Source organism: Mesocricetus auratus, unplaced genomic scaffold (assembly GCF_017639785.1).
Source record: "Mesocricetus auratus isolate SY011 unplaced genomic scaffold, BCM_Maur_2.0 Super-Scaffold_100001, whole genome shotgun sequence".
NCBI lineage: Eukaryota > Metazoa > Chordata > Mammalia > Rodentia > Cricetidae > Mesocricetus > Mesocricetus auratus.
In genome coordinates this window covers 5265456-5286967 of record NW_024429187.1, presented here as the reverse complement: position 1 = coordinate 5286967, position 21512 = coordinate 5265456, and the positions used below count along the sequence as shown (strand labels likewise).

The following is a 21512-nucleotide window of genomic DNA, read 5'->3' as shown; positions in this document are numbered from 1 at the left end:
GCCTGAGCACCATGTGCAAGTGTTGGTACCCAAAGAGTCCTGAGGAAGGCACAGGATCCCTGGGACTGGAGTTAAATGATTTTGAGCTGCTTTCTGGGTGTTAGGAATCGACTTGGGGCCTCTGGAGGAGCAAGGAGTCGTAACTGCTGAGCCATCTCTGCAGCCCTTGCTGTTTGGTCTTACAGTAACAAATTATCAAGAGATCATCATCAAATGAGGCCACTTCTTCTCTTCTGCACTTTAATGCTTCCAATTCTCATCTAATGGACTGCTCCTGCCTCAGCATTTGTCATCTAATGGACTGCTCCTGCCTCAGCATTTGGTCGACCTAAATTCATTGCTATCTCTATCAAACCATTTTCCACTCAGCGGTCAATATTCATGGATGCCACACTCCCCCATACACTAAAGAATTGTGTAATGTTACCATTCCCTCGTAAGGTGTCTAGCCCATACCTTTCAAGGACTCTCATCCCCCTCTACATCTTCTTAAAGAGCCTACTTTAACATTTATTACATTTATAACTACCTATTTAATGGCAAGGCTTCATATTTAATCTATAGAGTTAGTGAGAAAAGGACTGCCTTACATGTTTCTATGTGCCTGCAGGACGTTAGAAAATTACAAGCACCAATTATTTCTTGAAGGAATAAAGTACCATTTAACCCTAAAGGATATCTACTTCATTATAAACAAGAACTATTTACTTAAAATCCATTAAGGATATGATGACCTGTAACAAAGATATACAAATGTAATCTAATTATATAGCACATATTTTATTAAGTAAATACATGTTTATAAATATAAGACATTGCAACTTTTAGTTATATGATCTACTAATTAATATGTAATAATGTTATAAGCATATATAATCTAACTTCATTTTTCATATTCAGCAAAAATTTGCCACTTGATTCCAGCTTAAACTATGGGTGGTCTAAAAGGACAAATGACTACTATAATTTATGGCATCCCTGAAATTAGGCATGGCCAAAGAATTTCTTTCTTCTTTTTTTTTTTTTTTTTTTTTTTTGAGACAGGGTTTCTCTGTGTAGCCCTGGCTATCCAGGAGCTCTCTGTAGACCAGGCTGGCCTCAACCTACAGATCTACCTGCCTCTGCCTCCCAAGTCCTGGGATTAAAGGTATGCGCCACCACTTCCTGGTGATATATGGTTTTTAACTCTCTCTTGCATTAAACTTCTGAAGTTAGATACTTAAAATATATTTACTCAATTTTCCTGGCCCACCAAATCTATCATAAAAAGAAATAAAAAATAACACAACGCTTGTTACAAAGCCTGTATAAAAACCGACCAAAATGAGATAATTACTAAAAAATGAAATAGCAATGCTAACTTCCCAATCTTTTAGACAGGGAAGGGCAGAGGGGAGAAGACGGCAAGTGTCTGGGCACTGAGAGAGTGAGGCAAGAGGAGTCGCTTCTGGTTTTTAAGACTACTGGCTAAAGTCATCTATGAAATAAAGAAAAAAACATTAAAGTTCCAACACATAAACTTTTTTTTAAAGTAGAGTTCAGCATCCTGAACTGACCATTACATGGATCAAATTGTGACAGATCCCATGAGGCTATACAAATATTACTCCTCATAAGAAAGCCCAGTGAAATAAACCTCTCTTATACTCCACTTTAGTGGTGTCATTTATCACTAGATATTCAGGAAATTACTATAAATAATCAAGCAAATTCTGTTTACCCCATTTTTCCAATGATGCTAGAAAGAGCTTTTGTTTCTGTTACTAAGCAAACCAACTTACCAGTTCTTGGGGTGGCAGAGCTATTTTGTTCTGCAGAAGATGAAGTGCTAAAAGCGGATATTGGGATTTTCATCTGTATGGGGCCACGATTGTTTGATGAGCTATACAGTCCTGATGGGCCTACTGGGGGTAAAGAAGTCCTTGTGGCCTGCACAATAGAATGTGCGGTCGGGACGGCCTGAACAGCGAGTGTTGTCCCCAAGGGCGCAGCAGTGGCAGAAGAGTTCCTCTGAATACTAGGACTGGGCACTGACGGAATGTTTGGTTTAGTGGGGTTTGGCAAGGGTGGCAAGGATACTGGATTTTTGGTAAGCCCACTCACTGTCGGTGGGCTTTGCACAGATATGAATTCAACGCTGCCAGACGGTTGATTCGTCACGATAGTTCCTGGATGGCTTTGTAGGAGCTGAGGCTGAGAGGTCACGGCAACGGGAACATGCAGAATCACTGGCAAGGGCTGCAGGGAGATTGTAGGCTGAGGGTTTCCACTAGGCACCTGAGTACTGGCAACTACTGTGGCTGTGCTGGGAGCGGGAAGAAGAGAGGCTGCCGGCAGAGAACCTGAGCTCGCTGAAGGCTGCAGTTTAGGCTGACTGCTGACGATTGCTGGAGGAGTCACAAGGCTGGCTGAAGACACTGCAGAGAAAACACAAGTCTCAGTCTCGATCGCTGCCGTAATTAGTCAGCAAAAATAAGTCACAGATATATAGTTTACATAGCAAAACCATCGCAAAATAATGTTCAGGGTTAAGTTCAAAAACACTGAAATGTTTAGAGGTGATTTTGCATGTACACTTGGTTTCTTTATAAAAATGCCACATGATTTAATGTTAATACTCAAGATTGCTATCTTAGTATCAAAACAGCTCTTGAAAATTACAACACTCACTTCAGAGGAACTAACTGGAAAAGCAACTAAAAAAAAACTGAAAACTCAGTAAAAATATGCAGGTATTTTTTAAACCTCATTCTAAACAGTGTAAATGGCTTAAACACCAACACTACCCAGCTCAGGTAGGAAATAGGGAAAGCGGTGGCCATTAGTGAGTGACGCTGAGGCTGTCTCACTGAGTTCCTAGGGAAAGAACTCATCGTGGGAGAAGGAGCCTTTAGAGGAGACGCTGTACACACTGCTGACACAGAGGAAACTAAGCAAACATGGAAATAAATTGAGAAATGGAACAAGCCAAAGAGGGAAAAGAGTAAGTGCAGACTCCAGAGAGTTACAGTAGCTTTTGACTCAACTAACTACTTAGGTTTAGTCTCACTGGAATAGGGTTAAACTATAACTTAATTGACTACTCAGATATCTAGTTTTTCCAAAATCATAGACACACCAGAGCAGTAATTCTCAGTGAGTGCAGAGAGCTACCTCTAGTTTCCTGGGAACCTTGCAAGGACTTTACAATGTCAAAGCTATTTTCATAATAGTAATGAGACATTTGACTTTTGCACTTTGTGGGCAAAAGGTAAAATGGCTGCTGGCTTAGTTCAGCAGGTCCGTATTTCTGGAAATTATATCCTAAGACAGAGAATAGAGAACTTTACACACACCACGTCTTTTCCTATGTACATGTAAACCTTAACAACATGGGAATGTTTTGAGAAATGTGTCACTAAATAATTCCAATACTATATGATCACAAGACTGTATAAATCTAGCTGGGATACATCAATCATTCAATGGGTCAAGAGACAGTAAGTAGGAAATATATGCAGCTACTACAAGCATAAAATGGCATCATCAGTTTACAGTACACTACTGGTAATACTAATAGAGTAAATAGTTGTGTTCAGTATCCCACACAACTCTATTTACTACAGTCTGTATAGCTCACAGAGCTATAGCTCTGCTCACATGAACATGGCGCACTAAGGAGTAACATGCTGAGTGACTATCTACAATAGTGAAATGGCTACGGCCTCAGCAGCTGACAAGAATTCCTTTATGATCTCACCGGATAACTGTTTTAAATGCATTCGCAACTCACTGAAACGTCATGACCATAATTAGAAATTGTACACTAATTTGGAAATTAGGCATAGTAAAGAATAATAAAGCAATTATCACAATAAAAGATATGAATTATTAGTGGAATGTTCCATGTGATATCCATAGACCATGGTGACAAACAATGGAAAATGAAGTTGTGGTCAGGAGAAAAATTACAAAATCCAAGGTAGTACAGAGACACCAAATACTCCTGTCACACTAACCTCTTCCCTAATGAATGCTTATTACAGTATTTTAAAAGTAAATTCCACTTTAAAAATGTCCATAAAGAAGTAATAAAAACTACAATTTTTATTATGTCCCATCCTCAAGTAAAATCATAGGCTGGCCTTGAACTTACCATCTGCCTGCCATAGCCTGATAAGTTCTGTAATTACAGGTCTGTACTTACAATGCCTAGCAGGACCTACTCCCCTGAAAGAGTGACTTACAAAAACAACGAGAAAAGCATACGATTTCTGACTCTAGTCTGCACTAGCTTCACAGAGCTACCACCAAAGGGGAGTCCCCAGCTATCCACCCTGTTTCCATCTGTCCGTCTATCCACCCTGTTTCCATCTGTCCAGCTATCCACCCTGTTTCCATCTGTCCAGCTATCCACCCTGTTTCCATCTGTCCAGCTATCCACCCTGTTTCCATCTGTCCATCTGAGGCTGCACTCCTTTCGTGTTAGATGTCAGCAGACTGGAAGACATTGAAAGCAGCCACTACAGACGTGAGAATCCAGCCAGCTTTAGCTGTTTAACATCTTACCCAAGATTTAAAGAAATATGTAAAAGGCAACACATCCCAGTTTTCACTGACATTTACACATGTCCACATATGCTCATGTGTGTACATGAACATGGAGGCCAGGGGACAGCTCAAGTGCCATTTCTCTTTCAGTATTTTTATTCAGTCATGGGCACCTGCACACACAGTCTTGTTCATCTTGGTGGCAGTCACTGTCCGTCTCCCTTTTTTTCCTTTGTTGGGACAGGGTCTTACCGGCCTGCAGCTCCCCACGTAGGCTGGCCGGCCAGAGCCTGGTCCCCTCCTCTACCACTGGGACAGCCATGTGTGGCAGCTGCCTTTGTTTATTTATTTAGTGTGGCTTCTAGAAATAAAACTCAGATCTCTGCCCTTTGACTGATAATTTTTTAAAACTATAGTTATTTTCTATTTTTAAAAAGTTTCTTTGTGTGCACACAGATTATCATTAATTTATTTCTGTGTGGTTTTTGGTTTACTCAAGACAAGGGCTCACTATGTAGCCCTGGCTGTCTTAGAACTCACTATGTAGACCAGGCTGGCCTCAAACTCAGAGATTCGCCTGCCTCTGGGCTTATTATTAATTTTAGGTAAACAAAAGTCCTTAATTTTTATTTTAATTCAATTGATAGTACCAATTAGTTTGTAACTCAAAAATTCTCTCCAGTTCTTACTAATGTCATGAGACTTAAAGGGCCAGAGATGAGAAAGTCTGAGAAGTACTACACTAGGAACCTCAATGTCTATCTTTTCATGTGTACCTGTCTACAGTCTGAAACTGTTTTAAAGGCATTCATGTTTACACCAAAGCATCCTGTTTTCTAACCCATTTCCAACCACAAAAGAATATAAGAGAACCAAAGATAGTAGGTCCCAAGAAAATATATTTTTGGTATTAAAAAACAAGTTACCTGCATTCCCAGGAGTTTGAAAGGATGATGGTGGACCCTCGCTAACATTTCTTTTGGACTCCAGCATCTGTCGGACTGTGCCTGCATTTCTAGGAAACAGATACATGTGCAGTCAATGGCTATGCCATCCTAGGGGAACCCACTAAAGCACAGGAAAAACAGTGGCCACTGATGGGAAAGGGTAAGATCTGGGATTTGCACCCAGTCCCTGAGGCCACAGTTGGTACACAGACTGCCATGTCAGAGAACACTGCACTAGAGTCCCTATCCGTATTCGACTGTTGTCAGTTACCTAAAGACTGAATACAAGGGAAGGCACGCTCTTTTTTTGTTGTTGTTTGTTTTGTTTTTGTTTTTTTTTTTTTTTTGAGACAGGGTTTCTCCATGGCTTTGGAGGCTGTCCTGGAACTAGCTCTTGTAGACCATGTTGGTCTCGAACTCACAGAGATCCGCCTGCCTCTGCCTCCTGAGTGCTGGGATTAAAGGAGTGAGCCACCACCACCCAGCTGGGAAGGTACATTCTTATCACTGACCAAAGCAGTTTTCAATTGTTAAAAACTATTAATGACGCCACGCGGTGGTGGTGCACGCCTTTAATCCCAGCACTCAGGAGGCAGAGGCAGGCGGATCGCTGTGAGTTCGAGGCCGGGCTGGACCAACAGCCTCCAAAACAATACAGAGAAACCCTGTCTCGTAAAAACCAAAAAAAAAAAAAAAAAAAAAAAACCCAAAAACTATTAATGACAAGTTCTTAAAGAAATATATAGGGTTTAGGGGAGGGGTGGCCTCTAGATTTAGTCCTCAACACTGCAAAAGCAAAAATAAGGTCCTAACAAAAGAAAACACTCTAATAATTAACAAAAACAATACATAAAATATATAAAGGGGAAGGAGAAAAGCAACTATGACATGACTCATTCACGACTGCACAGGCATTTACAATTACACACCAAGACTAACCTTGCTAAGTTAAGCAGGATGTACGGACCATAGTTCTTACCTGTAGGTCACATTGTTATTGCTGCTGACATCACTGGCAGGCTTTCCTGGTGATATAGGTGGGTTTGGAGGGCTCTGAAAGAGGGGGAAATACCAAAGTCAAATACAAATTTCAATATACAGGAACTGTTTTTAAAAAAGACATTCAAGTACTTGCTCAGTACATGATCCCTCACTTAACTAATACAATAGGAAAACACTGCAGAGTCAGACATCACTACTTTTGTCTTTCCCTGTTTTCTTGTGGAAGTTTTTCTTCATAAATCTCAAATTTCCCAAACTGTCAAGAAGACAGCCTTGTCTAAAGATAAAGAGTAAGTTCCAGAATAGTCAAGCTTAGGCAGTGAAAGAAACAATCAAAAACAGAAAGGTGGTGAAGATGTTACTGAATGAGAGGGACATGGTCCAGTCCTAGCATGCAACAGAATCTGGCAGCTTTGACCACGTGGTTCTTCTGGCTTTAGAGTTGAGGACATAAGAGGTGTGGAATCTCCCTCTGCAGCTAAGGAAAGCCACTGGTCCATGTGGCCCTCCATGGAGGCCCACAGAAGACATTGCATGAAGCTGTGAAGGTGAAGGCTGGATTGCCTTGGAGACCCCAACATGTTGGAGATGTCAGAATCATGGGACACCTGTCAAGGATTGCTCACAGGGAGTAGAACCAGCCCAAGAGGAAAAGTGTGCTGCAGTCAACAAAGCTCAAAGGAGCTTGAGATCTGAAAAGTACTTTGACATCAGAAGGAGATGCAGAGTTTGGAGTTTGTCCAGCTGATTTTCAGGCTTGCTTTGGTCCAGTACTTTATACTCCCTTTCCTCCCTTTTGGAATGGTAACATATATCCTGTGCCATTGCTAAGTAATGTGACTTGGTTTTTTATTTTAATTTTACAGGGATTACACTTAAGAGACTGCGTTGAGTTTTAGAAGAGACTTTGAACTTTGGACATTTAAACTGTACTGGGGCTGTTATTAGATTGAATGTATTGCATTATGAAAAGGCTACAAGCCTATGGGGACCAAGGAATGGAATGTGGTCATTTGAATAAGAATGTTCCCCACTGGCTCAAAGATTTGAATGCTTGGGCACCTGGAAGTGGCATTATTAAGAGAAATGACCTTGTTGGAAGGAGTGTATTGTTGAGGGTGGGCTCTGAGGTGTTAAAATGCTCAAATCAGGGCCAGTGTCACCCTCTCTTCCTGCTGCCTGCTCATCAAAATGTAGAACTCTCCAGCACCATGTCTGCCAATATGCTGCCATGTTTCCCACATGACAATAACAGACCAAGCCTTTGAAACTGTAGGCCAGCCCCAATTGGTTTTTCCATTGCAAGAGTTGCCATGGTCATGGAATATCTTCACAGCAATAGAACACTAAAGCAACAAACACAGCTAGAAGAGCAATCCTTACTTCTTGTCTTTTCTTAAGATCATCTTTGGCTGCTCCAAAACGTTTGGTTAATCTGGCTATTTTGGCCTAGAAAACAAACAAAAGTCAAGTTGTGTAACTCCTCATAAGTCTGCTATACACAAGAGAAATCTAGATAACAGGCTCTTTAGAACAAAGTAAGACAAGCTGATTGCAAAATACATACTTGGAAAACACAGAAAATCATAGGAAACCCACATGGCTCCTGAAATAATCGCCAGGTGTAAATACTAATAGACCAGCTTGCCCTAACCCACAACTACATGTGTTTACTTTCAACAGAATATTTTTTGAATAAATATGGTTTCATTTGCAGTTATTTTACAAAATGGTTGTAATCACACTTATTTTTCTTACTGAAAACATACAGGCATACATGTAAGTCCTAAGAGATCCCCTGACAAAACTACTTGGATATCTAAGTACTGTACTGACTCATTTGTACGTGAACTTTTCTACTTAGGTGGTGGTTCTCAATGTTCCCAACACTGCAACCCTTTAATACAGTTCTTCATGGATCTGGTGCCCTCTTATAGCATGCAGGCATACATGCAGGCAGAACACTATATAAATAATAAATAAATCTTTAAGAAAAAATACAGTTCCTCATGCTGTGGTGACCCCCCCACTATAAAATTATTTCACTGTTACTTCATAACTGTAATTTATGCTAATGTTATGAACTGTAATTTAAATGCATGATATGCAGCATATTATATGTGACACCCCCCAACAGGGTCACGGCCCACAGGTTGAGAACTGCTGTACTAGATAGAGGCTGATATATATCCACTGAATAAGGTGAATGTTTCCCAGTGCCCTGCTACTGTCATATAAGTTGTAATTGATGGCTTGATAGCTTCATTCTTTTAGAATATTTCTTTAGGGTTAGTCATTCACAGAAGTGGAATTCTGTGTGAGGAAACGTTTTTCAGAAACACTTTACTGACTACAACAGAATTATCCTTTCAAAAGCTAGAGGAGCTCAGAAAGCAAACAACCCTTTCAGGTCTAACCTGCTTGTAATTCACAGAGAAAGAGTTCAATGACAATGACACTGCCTTCTAAAGCAAGTGAACTGCCATCTGACAAGCTTGGGAGAAAACACACCAGAACAGGTCTGTCTTTTCCCTATTCCCTTTTCTATTTCTAATTAACTATGTCTTATTTAAAGTCCTGAGTTTATCATATGTGCCCTGGGCTTCTGCTCTTCTACCCAAGTATGAGAACAGATGTTTCTCTGTTGTTATTTCACTATATTTAAGGATTTTGTTGTGCAAGATTGCCCCAACCCGCAGGACATTCAGCTTGGGCACTGGAGGACACCTAGGAGAAAGACAGATGGGGGGCAGGAGATATGAGAAAATGATGGCAAGACAAGTGTCTGATCAAGGCGACAGCTTTATTTAACCCCAAAGAGATTTATACAGGGGGAGGGAGGAGGGGAAGGAATGGGGGTGTGCTGCAGCTGCAATGAGCCTCGTGGAGCAAAGGTCAGTGGGAGGGGTAGGTCATCCTGTGTCCTCTGGTAACCTAACTGCAGACTCTAACTTTATCTTTCACATTCCACCTTCTATTGTTCAAGCCTATACCCTAGTGACTAGGCAGATAAGCCACAGGTCTGTTTCCTAGGAACTTGCTTCCTATCTTGAGAAGTGGTATTTCAGCAATGTGACCTAGAGTCACGTCTTCTCAATGAAGAAGGCGTGATAATACTATGGCTGAATTGTGTCTATGGCGAAGGCCCAGACACAAGATTACTCAGCACTTGGATTCCCCAGACCCACTTAACAGAATTTACCTCTGCAAGCTGTCCTGATTCCATATGTGCACCATGTATACATGCACACAGGCATACACATATAGATAACATACACACACAACTAAATAAATAAATAAAAGCCATAAAAGTTTAAACATCGAGTTCTTTTTTAAAGAGCAATTGTTACTGTGGTATACTCTCTTCTCAGAAGAGACAGAACCCTCAAGAGAAAGCAGTCAGCTAAAACATGAAACCAGAGGTATCAATCAACAGATACATTAAAATGTAGAAACACAGAGATATGAAGAGTCCTCCAAAAGTTAATGACCCTTTAATAACTGAATCTAAGGATAATAAAATGATTGAAATGCCAAAGAATTCAAAAATCTAATTTTAAAAAGAAAAATCACCTCAATGAAAAACAAAATTAAGTTAAATGAAGCAAAGCAAATTTGGTGTTTAGATAACAAAATCAAATTTAACAAACAGAATAATACAAAGTTCATGGAAATATTAGAAATAAAAAGGTCAATAAAAATTCTAAAACTCAGGGGGATGCATCACTCAAAGACATCAATCAAAAGAAAGAATATCAGGGATTGAAAACGAGGTAAGGAAATCTTAAATTCATTTAACAATAAAGGAAAATAGTAAGAATAATAACTATAACCACAACTTACAGGAACTCAAGAGACCAAACTTAATCCCCAGGGTAAGAAGGAACTGAGATGCAAACTAAAAGCACAGAAAATCTATTCAATCACATTATAGTAGAAAATTACCCTGATTTAGAAAAAGACATGAGACTGTATGAACAAACAGGATTAGGAAGTAATAAAACAAATTCAAGTATAGGAGGTATTTAGAAAACTAATCAGGTATGACCAGAAAGAAACTCGTGTCACATTATAGTTAAAATAAATTATCAAGAGTACTCAACAGCCGGGCGTTGGTGACGCACGCCTTTAATCCCAGCACTCGGGAGGCAGAGGCAGGCAGATCTCTGTGAGTTCGAGGCCAGCCTGGTCTACAGAGTAAGTTCCAGGACAGCCTCCAAAACAATACAGAGAAACCCTGTCTCGAAAAACCAAAAAAAAAAAAAAAAAAAGAGTACTCAACAAAGAATGCAGATAGCTACAAAAGTAAAGAGCCATCTTTCAAAGGCAGATTCATTATAATTTTATTACAGTATAAAACCTAAAATCCAAACAAGCATGGGATGACATATTTCAGGTAAATTACTATTAAACAGGTTACAATATGCAGAAAAGTTATCCTCTAAATTCTAATGGAGCAGATGCATTCTAAGATGAACAAACACTAAATCAAACCATAACTACTTAAATAAAAATTTTAAAAATTAAGAAAATCTTACAAACACAAAGAAGAAAGTCACAGTCACAAAAGCTTAGAAAAAATGAGTTCCATGAGACTGTATGACAAACAGGATTAGGAATTAATAAAACAAATTCAATATAGTGGCTTAGCAAACGTCTAAGATGAGTAAGAGAGAAAGGAAAAAAAAGTACTCAAATCAACTGAAGAGCTGGGACCATGGAAAAAGACAGAATTCCAGGGATGAGAATATAATTCTTAGCAATAAATGTAAATCATTTTTACTCTCCAGTTCAAAGATGCAAACAGGCTGATTAGATTAAAACAGGAAAAAAAATCCAACTGATTACTGCCTGCAAGAAACACATCACACTGACAAAGATATAGAATTAATGTAAAAGGATGGAAAATGATATTCCAAGCAAATGATACCCGAAATCAAGCTGGAGTAGCTACATATGTTATCTGATGAAGTAGAATTTAAGCCAAAGTTAGGATAAAGAAGTTAATTATAATACTAACAAAAAAGACCAATCATTATACATCCTTTTCATTCTCCTTGAAGAATTATTAGGGAATATTCTACACAGCTTGTTTGAGGAAATGATTGAATAAAGAAGAATTTGAGCAGGGGATGGGTAGTGAGAGCTGAGTTGGTAAAGTGTTTGCCTAGCACGAACAAGGCCCTGGGTTCAACTCCTAACACCACAAAAACAGATGTGGTGGTGTATGCTTATACAGAAGTCCTAGAGCATCCTCAACTATATATAGAAGAAAGTATTCTCTTTAATATGGATTAGTAAACTAAAATCTTTTTAAAAAGCTATGTGTATAAATGTTTCTGCCAGCACATATGTACATATACCATGTATATGTCTTGTGCCCAAGAAGGCCAGTAAAAGGTATTAGATTCCCACTGGAGTTGCAGACAGTTGTGAGTCAATATGTGGTGCTAAGAACTGAACCCAAGTCCTCTGCAAGAGCAGCCAGTGCTCTTAACCACTGAGTCATCTCTCCAGCACTATAAACTAACATCATTATAATATCCACAGAGGAAGTAGACAGATACAAAAATAATCCTTCACAAATATTATTTTGTATCTATAGTATGCTGAATACCAACCTTTCTTCAGTGACAAGTATCAATCTTTTAAGTATCAATTGAGATAATTTCTGAGCCTCTCATGTGAGTTAAATTATGCCAAAACTCATATCATAAAGTCTACAACCACAGTACCTAAAGGGTCACTGCAAAAAATAATCAATCAATATGAAGTCTATTGAACTGGTGTGGTTCCCTACTAATCTAATTTATATAACTGGTACCTTCAAATACAGAGAAATTTGAATATAAAAGACACATAGAGAAAATGCCATATGAAGGCAAAGCCACGAATGGAAATGAGGCCTCTTCAGAGCTGTCAGCAACTATCTAAGAGAAGAGATATGGTGTGCATTCTTCCTCAATACTGCAGTTCAGAGAAATCACCTGCCGGCACCCTTATCTTGGGTTTCCAGTCTTCAACTGTGAAGTAATACATTTCAGTTGGCACAGCATCCAGCTATGGATTGCTCTGTTACAGCAGCCCAAGCAAGAATAAGACACCTTCACTTATATAGAATCAGAAAATAAATTACGAAAATGAAACAGTATAAAGCTAATGTCAGTGTACAAACCTGTAGTTCAGTAAGAACTGCTTTATGTCTTTTGTTGCATTCTATCTTTTCCACTCGCGTTTTCAATTCTGCCAAAGTCTTATCAAACACAGCACACTGTAGAGCACACAGCTTTTCTTCTAGTAACCACTGTATGACCTAGGGGGAAAAATTTCTTTGTTACAATGTTACAAAAGGGCAATTCAGCAAACAAAACCAGTAAACATTAAGAACTAACAACAATAATATAAACTTAATTAATGAATCAAACAAGATTAACTAATTAAAGAATAAAATCCCAAATTCAATGCTATCTACTGCCATTCACCACTATCTCAAACCAGAAGTCCACGCAAAGGATTACATTTCCAGAGTGAAATTCTGAAAACAATACAAAGCGTATTTTTCTCCTCATTCTCCTTATTATGCTGAGCACACTTTAACACAATTTGTTAAAAAGAACAGCTTCAACATTTTTTAAATGCATTAAAGACTGGTAATTTTGTGAGATGCAGTAAAAATGTCACTGGAGTATCAGAATTAATAAAAATATTTCTAAATGTTTATTCAAAATTCAACTATTGCTTCATCTGAACCACAACAAACAGGACACTTGCCTATCTATGTACTATCCCTGAGAATTCTGTTCTAGAGATGGAAACCCCCACCCACAGATGTTCATAACTCCCATAATTCTAACAGCAATATGTGCATTATTACCTCAACATGCACTCGAAAAAGGAACTAGGCAGGAACAGCATTTTCATTGCTTTATTATTTTAAAAAATTTTCTTTTTAAAGAAAGCACAGATATTTGTACTATTTGTTCTTATATCTTAGTGGAAGAACTTCGGTTTATTAACTCATGACTAAATACTAAGACCCTGAGAAACGAAACCAGACTAGGTGACTCACACCTGTAATCACATGCCCTGGAAGTGGAATTGAGGCAGGAGGACACAGGCAAGATTAAAGCCAGCCTGGGCTCCAGCCTAAGCTATCATGAACTGCTGACTCAGTGGGGAGGAACAGACGCCCATTTCACGTCTCTGTGAAAGGAACGCGTGTTGATGTGGCTATGTGTGGTGTGCACGCATGTGCAGGTGTGTGTGCCCATGGACTCCAGAGGCTAACACCAGGTGTTTTCCACGATCACTCTGCACCTTGTTTTGAGACAGGGTCTCATGGGGCTGAGATGGAGTTCACCAACTACCTAGACTGGCTGGCACTGAAGCCCGGAAGGCTGTTGCCTCAGCTTCCCAGAGTACACCACCACGCGTGGCTTTTCATGAGTGTGGTGGATGAGAACTCTGGTTCTCATGCTTGCATACAGTTTACCCTCGGAGAAGTCTGCCCTGTCTCAGATTTTGAAAATGCATGTAACTAGTTATTTTCAATATTTGTATGCTAGCATAACAGACATAGAGGGAAATTTCAGAAAATCTTTACTCTAAACATTCCATTTTTCTAGTGTGTCCAAAGCCTTGTCTCTATCATGCTTTATATTAACATTAGAAGGGTTTTAGAATGTACCAACTTATATTAAGACTATTACAGAGACTAAAGTCTACTACAAAGATTTAAAATAAATAGAGCTTGTTTCTTCTGCATTGTAAGGTAATGTTCAATACAGGAAAAAAGAGAAAAACTAAAAAACTATTCAGTTTTACTATAACAAATAGAGAAATATCGTATTTCCCTTTTATTTTAATAGCCATTACCATCTTTTAAAATAAAAAAACTGTAGCCAAATAGAGTCATTTTAAAATGAAGTTAACAAAATAATAACAGATTTCATAGCTTGTCATTGTCTTCAAGTGCTGACTAGATAAGTTCTAACTGGATATATAAACACAGAATAAATGGAACATGCTAGAAATCTTGACACACACAGACAGTGACACTCTGGTACATTGAAATTCAATGTGCAGCACCTTCTGAAGCTTCCGGTTAATGTCTCCTTTGGCTGTAATCTTTACTTGAAACTCTGCCTCGTATTCTTCCTCTATGTAGCGCCGACGCTTGGACTGCACACTGTCCATGTCTTCTGATTTAGAACGTTTCCGTCTGGAAAACTCATCTGAGAATAACAACAAAGTCCCCCATCGATCAGTCCACTGTCTGAGCTACAGGACTCACCAGCACAGTGTCAGTCGTCAGGCACTGCACGGTGTAAGCTCCCAGCAGGCACGCGAAGCCCAGCTTTAAAGCTGAGATCATGTTGACCATGCCCAGAGAACCCTTCCTAACTGCTCAGCAACGCACGCCGAAATCATGGAGCATTCTTTCCTTGAAATGCTCACATCAGAGAGAGAAGGCTCACAGATGACAGGAGCCCTCCCTCCCTCCCATGTTCTTCTCTCTGCTCAATTTCACAGCACATATGAATGCTTTAATAACATATAATGGCCACCCTATGTCACAGACTTCTATTATTTTTGCATATTCTGAATTATTTAATTCTTTTTTCTCTGTAAAAACAGGTGCATGGCAGTCATACTGACTGAGTTATTCCCTAGTCATTCAGCCCTGAGCAGTGACTCTAACAGATACCCTAAACATGTCCTAAGAGCTCAGATACACACAAATAGTAAAATGAATGTCACAAAAGTACAAATGGCACAGAATAGACATTCAAACATTTCACCTAAAAAATCATTTCAAATGTTAACATTCATGAAATCATTGAAAAAAAATTAACTGGTTTTTCAGCATTTCAAAAATTAAAACACTGCCAGGTGTCGGTGGCACACACATTTAATCCCAGGATTCAGGAGGCAGAGGCAGGAGGATCTCTGTGAGTTCCAGGCTGCCTGATCTACAAAGCAAGTTCTAGGACAGCCAAGACTAAACAGTGAAACCCTGTCTCTTTGAAAAAAAATTAAAACACTAATATTCCACACCTTTTATAGCCAAACCTACTGCCTTTGATCTGTAAAATAATGTTCAAGATGAGGGGTAGAGAGGCACTCAAAAGTTATGTTCAGTTTTCTCATAGTAGTGGAAAAAGAAATATATCCACATCTATCTATGCATTTATTCAGTGCAATTCTACATTACAGCCTTTGAATACAGACACAATAAACCAAAGTGAAGCCCGGGCTGACTAACCTTTTCTCAGTCTACGGCATCAGCTCCAGCATTCCTTCCTTCACTATGAATCTGTCACCTCTCACAAGAGCAACGTAAATCCTCCTGCCCTGAACTTAAGAAACAGCTTAATACACTTACGTGGTGCCTTCAAGTGTAAGTCTAATCCTCCCTGTGAAACCATTACTATAAACACTCTGAAATACACGAAATAATGCATCCAAAGGTCCTTGAACTGGTCATCAACAAGATTAGTGAACTGTGGTAAAAGTTAAAACAGGTGTGGGTAGCCAGGCGTTGGTGGCGCACGGCCTTTAATGCCAGCACTCGAGAGGCAGAGGCAGGCGGATCTCTGTGAGTTTGAGACCACCTGGTCTACAAGAACTAGTTCCAGAACAGCCTCCAAAGCCCCAGAGAAACCCTGTCTCAAAAAACAAAAAAACAAAAAAGGTGTGTCTATCTGTGGAGCAGAAAAGGCAGCCGATCGCAGGTGCCTACGGCCAACACCACGAGGCAGGAGCTGGGACGTGCGTACTTCTCACAGGTGGCCGCTCCTCGTCTGGCACGCGCTCCTCTTCCTCTTCCTCAGCTTTGCTGCCCTTTCCAGTCCTTTCTACCTCTGTTAGGACAAATGTGGAGAAGGGAACTCTGTTTACTTGTAGAGTTAGTAACAGCTCGTTACTCACATTTTTGGTCACCATTCAGCTACCAAACAAACATTTTGTAAAATAAAGGAGAATACTAGAGCACAAACTGAGGAGTTAAAGAGCAAGTTCACATTCAAACTATTCCTAATAAGCTCAACATGAAAAATAATACACAGATTTTAAAGCCAACAATTTTACTTAATTTTCTATCACCAGTAACAACTATCATATAGGATTCAGATTTCTTTACTTTCAACTGTTAAAACTAAGCCAGAGCTGGCAAGGTGGCTCAGAGGGTAAAAACACATGCTAGCAAGCCTGACAACCAATTCTCAGGTCTTTCATGGTTAAAGGAGAGAACTGACTCTCAAGTTACCCTCTGACAGACACCCACTCACACACCAACTTACAATAAATAAATGCAATAACTAATGCAGTAGTAAAGGATGACATACTTGTAAATTCTACACAACTCAATTATCTCCATGCTAAATGACCACTCTTCAGATCTGCCTTCTAGACACGTGGCACTTCTGACATGCATTGAGTTTTAGTATAGATCACAAGGACTGGGGTGTATGCCATTGTGTCATACAAAGAGCTCTGCTAGGAAAAAATGTCAACAGATTGTTACTAGGAAGTAGGGCCTATATTCTTCAACTTTCTGTTCAAACATTCTACGGATTGAGCAAACTGCCCTTTGGGAAGATTTAAGTAGTTTGAGGTTAGCCTGGGCTACATGAGACCCTATCTCAAACTATTAACAAAGCAAATAGAAAAAATACTACTTTTATTAAAAATTGAAGAACTAATGTGGTCCTAGTACATCTGGAGACAAACTGTTGCATATTGCTAAATGACAGATGACACTTTCCCAATGATTAGAGTCACACTCTAAGGAGACTAGGCTAGTATAATTCTTCTGAAGTTGAGACACAGCTTACCTTACTGTCTTATCTGTCTACCTCCTGTCTGACTTGAGTGTGCATCTCATCATATACAATCTTTCAATTGCTATCCCATATCCTCCCTCACTGTCAGAACTACATTTCCAGTCACACTTACAAAGCTAGCACATTGTTTCTTCTCCTATTAAGGCTTCAGCTTACTTGAATTTGGATTTCCACCTTGCTAGACTCCAACCTGGCTATTCTCAAATATCATGTGAACAGTGTTCCCAACCTTCCTAATGCTATGGCCCTTTAATACACAGCTCCTCATATTGTGGTAACCCCCAATCATGACATTTTTTTCATTGTAACTTCACAACTGTAATTTTGCTATTGTTATGAATCATAATGTAAATATTTGTGTTTTCTGATGATCTTAGGTGAACCCCATGAAAGGGTCATTAACCCCCAAAAGGGTCGAAACCTAGAGGTTGAGAACCAATGATGTGGAAGATGGAATTTGTATCTTTGTATTGCTGTCAAGCTTTGAAAATGTCTGGAGAAGTTAAATTTTCTGCAGACTACATTATCCTGGTGTATTTTGTAAGACTGAAAAATCTATGTTTATTGGCCTTTTGTATTGCTTACATATGAATTACCTGTTACATCCTGGGTTTTTTTCCCCCTTAATGGGTATATTATTTCAAGTAGCCTGAAAGACTTTGTTTTGCTTTAATTATCCTTATGGATTCAATCCAAAGCAAGACTGGTTGGCAGACTATGGCCCATCTGAGCTTTGTACCATGTAGCTAGGATAGAGGCCAGCCCGTTTGCTTACATGTTGCATACAATATTGTTTTTTCTGCACAGGGCAACAGTAAGTGTCCGTGTCAGACTGTACATTCTCTGGTCATTAAAGGTAGTATCTGTCAGGAAGATAGTAAATGCTTTATTTGCGCCCTTTCTCAAAAGTTTTGAAGTTCCCAGAACTGTAAGATCTGGTCACCTATCTTTAGTGATCTTACTGTCTGTGTTGACAGACTGGAGCCACATTCACAGAAGCTAGAACTGTGGAAACTTAGCAACTTAAAAAGAAGGCTGTACTTGAGAAGCCCAGAGGTGTCAGATCAGGCTCGCCACACATAGGGGTAGGTACTTTGTACAGCAGAGCTAGGAAGCTTTGTGTTTGGATGGATGGGCTTAGAAATCCCTGACACTGCCTGAAATGATACAGTTTATATACAATGTTTTTGTACAAGGGCCGTGGATGATTATTTTGTGTTGAAAGAAGTTTCCTTGGGGCTAGAGGGGTGATGGATGGCTTAGCGCTGAATATTCATTTGCTACTCTTGCAGAAGACCAAGGCTGGGTTTTCAGCACCCACATGGTAGGTCACAACTACCAACTCTGGAGATTCAGCACTTGTTTCTGGCTCTGTAACTGCCTACACGCATGTTCGCCTGCACGCATGTTCGCCTGCACGCACATACCTTGAACTCCTTGGTTCTCCCTCTTCTCCCCTAATGCCATCACACCTAGCTGCATTTCTATAATACGTCATTCAAGGATCACTAATATCAACATTAAGTGAGCAGGTTCTATTAAACAGTTCCCTAAAGCAAATAAAATCCTTAATCAGCTAACCTGGAGAGCTTGTCTTATCTTGTGCTACAACTTCGGACTCATCTTTTCCACATGAAATATCCTCTTCATCAGAGAGGACCAAAAAGGCTTCTTTTGGCAAATTCTCACTACTTTCTTGTTTTGATGGTGAGCCAAAAGAAGCTTCCATTTTCTCCTCCAAATCTTGACTTGTCTCAACTGGAAGGAGGGAAGTCTTTGAAAAGCAAGTGAGTTCCTCCTCTTCTGTGGGTGCCAGTTTTTCCAGAATAGGAATGATCTCATCTGTTTCCATGGAATCTGCGTTATCTAAAACAGTGTCCTTCTTGTCTTCAGTGGCATTGTTGCTGACAGCTTCTACAAGTTCTGCAGGACTTTCGTGCTCATCCTTTTCATTTTGGTCAACTTCCATACTGCTGGAGATGGCCTCTTCTCCAAGAGCAAGCTCAGCAGCGGGCTCTTCCTCTACCTTCTTCGTATTTTCTGGAGGAAGATCAGAACAAATAATTGCACTATGTGTGTCTAGACTTTCTTCCTTCTCAACAACATTACTGCTAGTTTTCTCTTCCTCATCAAATGAGTCTTTACTTTGAATTTGGTCTAAGTTTTCGTCTTCATTTTTTTCTGAACAATCATCATTGTTATTGCTACTCTGCTCTGTCTTGTCAGTTTCAGGACTTGGTTCACAAACTGGCACAGAACTTGGTTTAAAAGTATCAGTGGCTGATTCCTCAGTTAGCTCACCAGGAGCCAGCTCACCAGAAGCCAGTCTGCTGCTACAGGCAGGACCACCAGAAGACTCATCACTAGAAGGCAGGGTATCAGAAGGCAAATTACCAGAGGGGACACAATCATCAGAAGAGGGTTCCCCAGAAGCCAGTTCACAAGATGCCACCGCACCAGCAACTGATTCATCTGAAACTGTTTGACTTGAAACTACTTCGTCTGACAATGGTTCATCAGACAACGGTTCGCTTGAAACTGCTTCATCAGACATTGGTTCACCAGACAGTGGCTCACCAGAAGCAAGATCACCAGAGGCAGGTTCTTCAGAAGCAGTATCTGCAGAGGTGGGATCACTATGCGTAGGATCATGGGAGGAGGGAGCACTAGAGGGGGACGCCTCACAAGGAGAGTCACCAGTGGCTGGTACTCCAACAGCCACCTCTCCTGCGGTCAGATCACCAGAGGCTGGGGTGCCAGGGGCTTGCTCAGTGGCTGGTTTAGAAGCAAGCTCAGAAGTTACACTAGGAGACAAAGACTCACTGTTTGAGTCCTCTTCCTGCTTGTTTTTTACATTAGCACTGGGGACACAAGGTGTTTCTTTCAACTCTGTTTTACTTTCTTCAGACTCCAAACAAATCCCCTCAACGCCATTCACTTCTCTCTCTGGAAGACAGTCTCTGTTTTCCAAAGGTGACGTGGGCTCCAGATCTCCATTTTCGTGGCTCCCATTCACGAGCTTCGCGTCGGCTCTCAGCAGCTCCTCTTTCACTTTGTACACGGCCTCCAGCTGCTGCCGGTCGCTCACTCTCATTGTTTTCCGGGCCTTGAAGACTTTTTTTTGAGGTTCTTCTATACTATCCATCTTGAATCTTTAAATAAAAAGAAAAGAATTTTAACAATTGAGTTAATTACAAATTAACTGAAAATTCCAGTGAACAGTTTAGATCATAAAATCTCAACCCTTGCCATGTCTTAGTTTTCATATTTACTAGATTAAATAACAAAATTGAGAGACGACACAGTGCATATCAGAACACCAGTGCTAGGAAAATGAAGAGGAAAAGGAGCTAGTTTTTTCCATACAAGAGCTAAAATTTCAGAGAAGCAGCCGAGCGATGGTAGCATACACCTTTAATCCCAGCACTTGGGAGGCAGAGGTAGGCAGCTCTCTGTGAATTCAAGGCCAGCCTGGTCTACAGAGCGAGTTCCCCAACAGTCAGGACTACAGAGAAACCCTGTTAGTTAATTGTTTCTGTTTTGCATCTGTTTTGTAGTTTTGCTGGTTTCTTCTCTAATGTCATCTCTTTGACTTTTTGGATGAATTTAATTTGCATCTGATGAGCTATTTTTTTCAGCTGCTGTGATAAAACGGTCTTTGACACAATCAACTAGGGGAAAAAGGGTTTGTTCTGAAACACAGTTCAACAGTATAGTCCATCACGAGGGGATCGAGGCAGCAGGCGGTGGATGTGGTTAGTCACATTGCACCCACAGTCAGAAAACCATAAATTCTGGTGGACGCCTCACTTTTTCCTTTATGAGACCAGGACCCAGCCCAGGGAAGGGAAGGACTCATAGTGAGTGGGTCTTATTACCTCATTAACCTAATCACCTTAGCCCACCCACCCACGTATCCAAGACACCATACCTCAAGTCAGTCTAGCTCTCAAGTGACAATAGAGACTAACCACTGTACCATCTTTTTCCTTACAGTTCAAGTTTAATCTTGAATTTTCACTTTTCATAATGTATGCGCAGAAAACCATCAATTATTACTAGTATCTTTAACTGAATCTCATATTTTTAATAGATTTATTTTTATGTGTGTATATAATCTGACTATCTACGTGCACCCCATGCATTCAAATAACCCAGAAACAGGTGCAGGATCCCCTAGAACTGGGGT

The 21512-nt window shown here is 40.0% G+C and overlaps 1 protein-coding gene across 6 annotated transcripts in view; it reads right to left on the bottom strand.

Moving 5' to 3' along the window:
• The window catches only part of LOC101824959 (activating transcription factor 7 interacting protein), a 77665-nt gene that overhangs the window by 17804 nt on the left and 38349 nt on the right, over positions 1 to 21512 (bottom strand). For 5 of the 6 annotated variants that reach the window (XM_013115515.3, XM_013115516.3, XM_021228857.2 and 2 more), the window contains exons 2-9: positions 18905 to 20475; positions 16259 to 16342; positions 14568 to 14713; positions 12655 to 12792; positions 7863 to 7928; positions 6457 to 6530; positions 5457 to 5545; positions 1782 to 2417 (exon numbers count right to left, since the gene is read on the bottom strand). In XM_013115515.3, coding sequence (XP_012970969.1) covers positions 1782 to 2417; positions 5457 to 5545; positions 6457 to 6530; positions 7863 to 7928; positions 12655 to 12792; positions 14568 to 14713; positions 16259 to 16342; positions 18905 to 20468 — 2797 coding nt within the window. In that variant the 5' untranslated portion in view covers positions 20469 to 20475. The remainder of the gene's footprint in view (positions 1 to 1781; positions 2418 to 5456; positions 5546 to 6456; positions 6531 to 7862; positions 7929 to 12654; positions 12793 to 14567; positions 14714 to 16258; positions 16343 to 18904; positions 20476 to 21512) is intronic. The other variant, XM_040743433.1, reaches the window with a different exon arrangement.